The sequence below is a fragment of the Marmota marmota genome, unplaced genomic scaffold, assembly GCF_001458135.2.
Source record: "Marmota marmota marmota unplaced genomic scaffold, marMar, whole genome shotgun sequence".
Classification (NCBI taxonomy): domain Eukaryota; kingdom Metazoa; phylum Chordata; class Mammalia; order Rodentia; family Sciuridae; genus Marmota; species Marmota marmota.
The window spans coordinates 26,484,194-26,493,624 of record NW_026000026.1 but is presented as its reverse complement, the minus strand read 5'-3'; the positions used below and the strand labels follow the sequence as shown (position 1 = coordinate 26,493,624).

Below are 9,431 nucleotides of genomic sequence, written 5' to 3'. Positions count from 1 at the left end.
GGTCCCGGGTCCGGCGGCGGCGCTCAGGGCGGCAGCATCCACTCGGGCTGCATCGCTGCGGTGCACAACGTGCCGCTGAGCGTGCTCATCCGTCCACTGCCGTCGGTGCTGGACCCGGCCAAGGTGCAGAGCCTGGTGGACACGATCCGGGTGAGTCCCCGGGGAGGCCGTCCGCGGAGGGAGGGCTCGGGAGGAGGGAGGTCGCGCCGGACGCGAGGTGGGACTGGTTCCGGGCTCTCTCGGAGCCCAGCGTTGGCTGTGTGACCTTGAGCAAGTGGCCGGGCCTCTCTGGGCGCTCTGTTTCCTCGTTTGAGCAAGAAGGGGATTGAAATAGATGATTAAATTAATGATCGCTAACTTATAAAGATAGCGCTTGCCGTGACGCAGGAGCTGTTTTAAGCCCTTAGCTTCTTGTGCCAACCCTGCGAGGCAGATGCTGTCCCTAAAAACGGAGGTACAGGCGGATTCCAGCAACTTGTTCAAGGTCAGGCACTTGGAAAGTGGCGCAATGAGAATTCACACCCAGGTCGCCTGGCCCCAATACCCAGCTGCGTGGCCACCACCCTATCCAAAGATAAGCCATGACTTCCCTTCCACCTGTGACAGTGGCAATGGAACTGGGTGTGTCATGTCCGTGGGAGGGCCCTGTCTGGAAGAGAAATGGGAGAGGACAAGGGTCAGCTTCATCTCAGAGACACAGTGCTCAGGAATGCGGGAGTGGAGCCCTGGCTGGGCGACAGGTGGACTGGGCTCTGATTGGGAGGCCTCTGGGCAGTTTAGCAAGATCCTGGCTCAAAAAAAAGTTAAAAGTCTGGGGGTGTAGTCAGGGAAACGCAGGCACCTAGCTTGTGCGAGGCCCTGGGCTCCATCCCTAGTCCTGCAAAAGGCAAAAGAAGGCTGGAGTGACCCTCCCTGGCAGGAAGGGGGACACTCAGGAATATACGTCACATTAGGCCCAGGTGGCTTCCTGTCCCCTTCTCCCAGACCCTTGGAAAGTGAGGGATGGAGGAGAGGAGGGGTGGGGACACTTCTAAACCCCACCAAACGCCTATACAGCGAGCCCCCAGGTCTCCAGTCCTAGAATGTGCACTCTGTCCCCACTGCCTAGAGCCACCGCTGCAGATAGCCACAGCACCTGCTCCGCCACTTGCCATAGGTCTCTGTTCCTTTGACCACCTTGCAGATGGAGCCTTGGCCTCTTGCTCCCCCCTTATCCTGAGGTGTTCTGGATAGCACTCTAGTCTACCAGAAATTGTGTGTTGTATTGTTCTGTCTCCGTTGTGTGAACTCCACAGGAGCAGGGATTCTGTGGTCTTGGCTGTGGCCTCAGCCCTGCCCCAGGACCTGGCTCTCAGTGGAGGGGTCCAGCCCTGCACACCCTCGCCATTGCTGGGCCTCTGCGGGGCCTCTTTCCCTGCAGGAAACTCTTGTGCATAGCCTCTGACTCTCCCTCAGGCCTCCTACCTCAGGGCCAGCCTCTTTCCTGCCCTCCCTTGCTGGATTAGGGGTCCCCTGTGTCCTGGAAGCCTCCTGTGACCCCACCAGCATAGCTGTGGTCCCCCTGCGTTGAGACGCCCATCTCTGGTGCTAAACCGTAGCCTGGGCGAGGCAAGGACGGGGCCTGCCTCCGCTAACTTTCCTACTGGACTCATTTTCTAAGGCCGCGGTAGCCCGTTACCACAGAGTTCATGGCTTAAAGCAACGCTGAGGTCCTGTTTTACAGTTCTGTGGTTCACAAGTCCAGAGTGGGTTCCACTGGGCTGAAATAAGGTGTCAGTGGGGCTGTGTTCTAGAGGCTCTGGGAGAGTCCGTTTTCTTGCTTTGCCAACTGTGACACCTTGAGACTGTCGTGCTCCTTGGCTCATGGCCATTTTTGTTGTTTGTTTGTTTAGGGGTTGAGCCTGGAGGCGCTTTACCATTGAGCTACATCTTTGGCCTTTTGGATTTTTCATTCTGAGACAGTCTCACTAAGTCGCTTAGGGCCTTGCGTAATTGCTGAGGTTGGCCTGGAACTTGTGATCCTCCTGCCTCGGCCTCCCGGGCTGCGGGGCGTTACAGATGTGCCCCTGTGCCTGTGACTCACGGCCTCCCCACATTGCTTCACTCCAGCCTCCACTTGTGCCACCCTCCTCCACTCCCAAGGATCCTGGTGAGTCCCTTCAACCCATCTGGGTCATCCCACCATGACCTTCTGTCTTAAGATCCTGACCTTAAGTCCATCTGCAAAATCCTTTCTATCCTGTAAGGTGACATATTCACAGGCTTTAAGGATTAAGACTCAGACATCTGTAGGGATCCTTATTGTGCCCACCCACTATCCGCCTGCAGGGCGGTGTAGATGCTTCCACTAACATCTCTCAGGCACCCACTCACCACCTCCTTAGCAGCCACCCTGGTGGGTGCCTCAGTCCCACCTATGGGTGAGCAGCAGTGTTCAGAGTTGAGGCCAATGCACAGGATCCCCCAGCCGCTCAGAGCTGAGACCAAATTTGAGTTTTCCTGGTTCCGGAGCACTGGCTTGTGACCACGTGCCTCATGCAACGTGGGGTCGTGAACCATCAGCCAGCTCCAGAGGGGTCCTGTGGGTCAGTGGCAGAGGCCTTCCTTCTAGGCCAGTCCCACTTATTAGGGTCTCCCTAGTTTGCTCACCCCGCTCCCTGCCCTGCCCCAGGCTCTCCCCACTTAGAGGACACCCACCGGATCTCGGGTCCTACTGGGAAATCGCCTTCGACCCTCCTCTTTCTCTTGCCCTCCTAGCCCCCTCTCTGCCTGACGCCTCCAACCTGCTGTGCCCTCTCCCGGTTCCCCCCACACCAGCAGCCAGGGCAGCATCTTCTGCTGAACACCTCTGGAGGCCTCTCCTCTGTCCACCCGGCTAAGCCTGCTCTGGGCACATTTCTAGAATGGCATCCCATCAGGTTCAAAATGCTCCAGCCCTCCAGGTGCAGTGGGGCCTGCCTGTAATCCCAACTGCTCTGAAGGCTGAGACCGGAGGATCGCAAGTTCAAGGCCAGCCTCAGCAATTTAGTGAGGCCCTAAGCAACATAGGGAGACCCTGTCTCAAAATTAAAAATCAACAGAGCTGGGGATGTGGCTCCGTGGTTGAGCACCCCCTGGGTTCAATCCCTGGTACCAAAACAAACAAAAACCTCCTGACTGCACACCCTTCACTCTGCCTCATTTGGCTTCTGCTTGACCTCTCTGATCACTTTGCCTCCTTGATGCCTTGAGTCCACTCTGGTCACACTGGCCTCCTCACCGTGCTCTCCACCACCGTGGTCCCACCTCAGGGCTCTTGCGTTTGCTCTTCCCGCTGCCTGGAATGCCGTTCCTCAGGTAGGAACCAGCAGACATTATGGCCCGTGGAACCCCAGAGCTGCAGGAGGTGTGTCTGCGTCTCCATCCCCATTTGACAGACAGGGCAACTGAGGCACCAGTGAACAGCCCAAGCAGCCGAGCTCTGAACCCAGGCAGTTCATCTAAACTGCTCCCACCGCTGGCTTCCCAGGTGCCTCTCTGCGTCACTGTCCCCTCTCAGAGCCCTCGAGGACCCCTTCCTTGTCTTGTCACCTGCGTTATTGTCTTCCTAGCCCTTACCACGCAGTGGTCCCTTCTTCGCTCCATCTGTCCCAGTAACCCACCGCCCCGTGTGCACAGGGACCGTGTCTGTCCTGGCTGTGCCTCGTCCCCAGGGTCTAGGACAGGGCCAGATGTGGAGTGTAGGTAAGTGACTCCCCGCCGGGTCTGCTGGCAGCTGCCCACTGCCCTGGTATGCACACTGTCCCGAGGCCGAGGCTCAAGCTGCCCTCGTGGCGCCTCCAGCCTGCACACCTGGCCTCGCCCGCTGGAGCGAGGAGCTCCCTGTTGGAGCGCCACTCTGGCCCGGGGCCGTGCTCACTGCCCTGTGCCCTTCTCCGCAGGAGGACCCGGACAGCGTGCCCCCCATCGACGTCCTCTGGATCAAAGGGGCCCAGGGGGGCAACTACTTCTACTCCTTCGGGGGCTGCCACCGCTACGCGGCCTACCAGCAGCTGCAGCGCGAGACCATCCCTGCCAAGCTGGTCCAGTCCACCCTCTCGGACCTGCGGGTCTACCTGGGGGCCTCCACTCCCGACCTGCAGTAGCAGCCTCCTCCCACCCCAGGAGCCCGGAATTCCACCTGGCCAGCAGGCGGGGCCACACAGAGGGCACAGCAGGGATGTGTGCGGTTTCTTTGTGCCTTGGGGGACCGTCTGACTCTGGCTCTGCCTTTGCTAACGGCCAGGCCTTGGACTCAGGCAGAACAGGGTGGGAGCCCCAGTTGTCACCACTGAAAGTATGATCATGGCCTTATCCTCCAAGGACTGTTGAAGATGAGATGAGAAAAGAGATGGACTTGGAGAGCTGCAAGCTGCTGGCTCCAGAGTCCCAAGAACAAGGCCCTTCTTCACACTCTTCATGATACCTTGCTCTGTGATTACGTTCGGCTGCAAGTAAAAGAAAGCCTAGGTTCCGGTTAACAAGGAGAGGTTTATTTTTCCACACTGCATGAATTCTGGAGACAAATGGCCCAAATGGTGTCACTTCAACAGTGCAGTGAAGGAAGAGCTTATGTCTCTGTGATCCTTTTGCCCTGTCCTCCTTGTTTGCTACTTCATAGTCCCAAGATGGCTGCTGTGTCTCCAGGAATCGTGTCTGTCTTTAAGAGAGAGGTGCTGCTAAAGAGGAAGGGACAGGTCACCTGGGCTGTCAACTTCTACCAGAAAGAACCTCTTCCAGAGGCTTGGGTCCTGCCTGCCCTCTCCCCTGCATATATCTGCTTAGGTCTCCTGGGCTGGCCATACGTAACTGCAAAGAAAGGTAAGAACAGAACTGTCATGGTTGAGCACACCAGTCATGTCCCATCTTCTGAGACCAGCATGTTGCCTGCTGAAATAAAATTGGGATGCCAGGAAAGAGGAGGAGCAGGGTATTGGTGAGACTTCACTGTGACAGAAGCCTTCCGTCCTTAGCAGCCCCAAAGTTATTTCTTTACATATAATTCTGTGGGTTGGCAACTTGGGCTGGGCAGCTCTGATGTCCTGCCTGGGGCTATCCTCAGCTATCACCTAAGCCGGGGCTACTTGCTTGTCAGGCAGATGACTGGCTGTGGCCGGGGTGGCTTGATTCTCTTCCAACAGGCTAACTCAGGCTTGTTCACCAGATTTTGGCCTCAAGATTCCAAAAGAGTCAGAACTAGAACTTCTAGAACTCTAGGTTAGGGACTGTGACAGTGTCACTTCTAGGTTCTTTTGATCAGAGCAAATCGTAAGTCTTTGTCCAGAGTCAAAGGACAGAAACCACTACACCTCTCGATGAGGGGAACTGCAGAGAACTTGGGGCCATTGTTCATCTATCACAAATAGGTGTCAAATAACTCCTCCTTCTCCCTCTCCCTCTCCCTCCCCCCCCCTCTCTCCACACACAGGGCCTCACTTTGGCCAGTCTTATGTCACTAAGACAATGTCCTGGCCCTCAAAGTCTAGGGGACAAGGTGATAAGGCAGAATCTGGGTCTCCAAGGGCCAGATCCACTCTAGTATGGGCATCTCATCAGCATGGGTGAGATGAGATTGGCAGGTGGAACATTCCAGAAGAATTCCAGAAGGTTGCAGAGTGAGGTGGGGCTTGTTCTGGCTGGCCTTAGGCAACTCAGCCACTTGGCAACTCCAAGTCTTAGTTTCCCCAGCTCCGTAGTGAGGACAATAGCTTTCCCCATCCATTGGGTGTCCTGGGGAATAGGATTGGAAAGGTATAGAATGCAGTGTGGCATCCTGGATTAGATCTTGGAACAACAACGACAACCAAAAATAACACATTAGCAGAACAGCTGGGACTCTGATGATAAAGTCTGGATGTTAGTTAATACTATACCAATGTCGGCCTTGGTTTTGGCAAATGTACTGTGGTCATCTGTGAAGTCAATTTATTGTGAAGCTGTTGGGGCGGGCTGGGTGGAGAGGGTGGGATCTCTTTGCACTATCTCTGTACTTTTTCCATAAGTCTAAAGTCATTCCAAATTAAACATTTATTTAATAAAATTAGGGCTGCGGTTGCCTTAGTTGGTTCCGGCGCTCAGGCTGGGTTGGTGGACTCCGCCCCCAGTTTCTGATCCAACAGGTCGGTTGACTCCGCTCAAGAATGTGCACAGCTAACAAATTCCTGGGTGATGCCAATCTGCTGTGTAGGGACCTCAGGCTGAGAACGGCTGATTTAGACTGCCTTGGTTATTTTCCAATACGGTGACACCCCACACACCAGCGCTCCCAGGGCAGAGGCAAGACCCTTGGGTGGGGCCCAGGAGATCTGGGTTCTGAACCAGCTGGTGGACCCACTCGATGGGTGACATTGGGCACGTCTTTGCCTTCCCTGGAGGATTTCCCCAAGCTGTCAAATAGACCGTCTGCCCCTAAGTGTGCAGGGAGGACGTGTCCCGTAAACTGCTGCTTTGAGGTGCCTTGCATGAATGAGCCCCTCAGGCCTCCAGGCTGAAGTAAGTGAGGCTGGCCTCTCCCTTCTGAAAGGACTTTTCCTTCTTGTAGAGAAGACCCAGCCAGGCAGGCCCTGAGTGGGTGGTGCAGAACAGGTCAGGTCACACTTTGGAGGAGCTGGGGTTTTAAGGGTGTGACCTGATGATGCTCTGGAGGCCGCCTGAGAGCTGCATTTCCCACTTGGACCAGCAGGTGGTGCTGCTTCCCAGCCCCACCAAGCAAGGCTGGGCCTCTGGCCCACAAAACAGCTGCTGGCTGGAAGGGCCTAGCCAGGGACAGGTGACTGGGGTTCAGAGAAGCTGGGGACCTCACTGGGAGTCTGGAGCTTCCGGTTCTGCTCATCCCTTCTGCACTTGCTCTGTGTCATGGACCCTTCCAAAAGGAGGCACTTCCTCCAAGAAGCTTCTAGACCCTTCCAAGCTGGGCTATGGTGCCTCTTTAGGGCTCCCATGATCGTGTGGGTCCCCTCCCAAACAAACCCCTGCCCCCAGGAACTTGGATGCAGTGTGGGGAACCCCTGAGGCCCCTCCATGCTCTAGAACCCACAGATGGTCGATTTTAAATCAGTTTTAAAATTCATAGTTACGTGTAGTATATTTAGGTTAAGATAAAACAATAAGGTATTGAAATGTTAAATAAATAAAATTTAAAAAATTAAAATATCAAAGCCCACCATGAGTGCTGGTCCTGGTTTTCCCTGTGCCCTTTGGGGACATTTACCTTCAGGGATTGGGCTGTGCCCTTCCTGCCTTCCATCTGCCCTTGCAGTAGTGAACATGTGCGAGTTCCCTTGCAGATTGCCCCTGGCAGCGTGCCCTGGCCACCTGCCCCATTGGCACTGTGCTCTTCTCCCAGAGTTCCCGCATTCTGGTCTCTGCCCAAAGGTTACTTCTTCTGAGGGGCTTTTCCCCATCATTCTGTCCCTGTCCCAAGTTTTATTTTCTTCATAGCTTTTATCACTCTCTAAAATGATCCTCTGTGTCTGTTCCTATCTGCCTCACCCATAGTAGTACTAGTAGTAGTACCAGGGATTGAACCCAGGGATGCATAACCCCTGAGTTACACCCCCAGCCCTTTTTATACATCATTTTGAGACAAGCACCCCTAAGTTGCTTAGGACCTCACTGAGTTTCTGAGGTTGGCCTTGAACTTGCGATCCTCCTGCCCAAGCCTCTTTGAACAGCTGGGATTACATGTATGCGCTACCATGCCTGGATAAGGATTCTTGAGGCAATACTGGGCCTGTCTTGCTTACCACAGGGAGCCTGTGCTAAGAACAGCACCTGATACATAGTAAGTGTTCAATAAACAGCTGTGAAATACATGAATTCCATGTCGGTGTAGCCCATGCTTTTTCATTACTGGGTGGGTGCGGCACGGTGTGGTATGACCATGTATTATTCTTCATCCTCCTGTAAATGGACATTTAGGAGTTTCCCAGTGTTCATTGCTGTGCCGGTTCTCCACCACCACTCTGCTCTCAATCATGCCTAGCGGTGGCAGAGTCGGGCCGGCACACAGGTTCATTTCCAACTTCTAAGAGTGGCAAGTTGCTCTCCAAAATAACAGTTCCCAGTGCTGCACCACCACCACCCCCCCGGATTTGGAAGCCAACCAGTGCTTCTAACCCTTTTTTTGCTGGTGGAGGGCAGGGATTCACGAATATAGCTGAGAACCAGAGAAAGCCTTGAGCCCTTCCCCCAGGAAGACATACACATATTTCAGGCAATCTCTGGGGCTCCCTGTACCTGATAGCCTGCTCCCCCAGGGGATTCTGATTCCAAACCTAATTGTCTCATGGGGGTGGGGGCACATGCAGATGGGGTGTGTGAGTGGATTAATGAGCTCTAGTTTCTTTCTTTCTTTCTTTTTTTTCTTTTTATATCAGGGATTGAACCCAAGGGTACTTAACCACTGAGCAACAACTCTAGCCATTTTTATTTTAAATTTAGAGACAGGGTCTCACTAAGTTGCTAAGGCTGGCTTTGAACTTGCAGTCCTCCAGCCTTAGCCTCCCGACCAGCTGGAATTCATGCCACACGGTCCTGGCTGGGCTCTAGTTCTGTAGGGAGTAGAGGATAGAATTCAGACTCTGACCTGCCTCCAGTCAGAAAAAAAAAAAAAAATCCGCTCTCTGGGTGGTTTCTGCCTTCCTTACCCTGTGTCAGTCAATACCAAGGATGGACTCCACCTGGTCCCTGGGCCCAGCCTGAGCAGTTCCACCTGCCAGTGCTGGAGGAGACAAGCCAAGCCTGGCATCCAGGATCAAATCAGGGAACCGAGGAGAGGTCCTGGCTGCCCTGGGTTGGAAAGGACCAAAGACATCATCCCTGCCTCTAAACTCTTACACTGTGTGTTACAAACCACACTCACTTCCAGTGTCCCTCCCAGCCCCTGGCCCCAGCCCTCCCACAGAGCAGGAAGTGAGGACCCACTCTTTATAAAAAGGATGTCTTGCGGGGCATGGTTGCGCACAGCTGTAATCCCAGCCTCGGGAGGCTGAGGCAGGAGGATCGCGAGTTCAAAGCCAGCCTCAGCAAAATCAAGGAGCTAAGCAACTCAGCGAGACCCTGTCTGTCTCTAAATAAAATACAAAATCGGGCTGGGGATGTGGCTCAGTGGTGGAGTGCCCCTGAGTTCAATCCTCAGTACCCCCTCCCCCGAAAAGGACCGTCTTCATCCCCCCATCCCCCCCATCCACACCACCCCCAGGCTGCCCCCTCCGTCACCTGCACCTGCACCAGCAGCAGGACCTCCCTGACTGCCCTAGTGGAGCCTCAGAGCAGACCCCGAGAGGTGACCGGGTACCAGCAATGACCTTCCCGTTGGACAGACGGGTAAACGGAGGCCCAGGCGACCTGCTGCGGGCCCAGCTGGCCTGCGGGGTCCCGGCCCCCGCGGGGCCCGGCGCCGCCCGGCCCCT

The 9,431-nt window shown here is 55.0% G+C and overlaps 1 protein-coding gene across 1 annotated transcript in view; it reads left to right on the top strand.

Annotated features, from left to right (window-relative positions):
- Srxn1 (sulfiredoxin 1) overlaps positions 1-7,836 on the top strand; it is a 10,692-nt gene extending 2,856 nt beyond the window's left edge. The window contains exons 4-5 of the mRNA XM_015485992.2: positions 2-150; positions 3,921-7,836. Coding sequence (XP_015341478.1) covers positions 2-150; positions 3,921-4,124 — 353 coding nt within the window. The 3' untranslated portion in view covers positions 4,125-7,836. The remainder of the gene's footprint in view (position 1; positions 151-3,920) is intronic.
- The last annotated feature ends 1,595 nt before the right edge of the window (positions 7,837-9,431 follow it).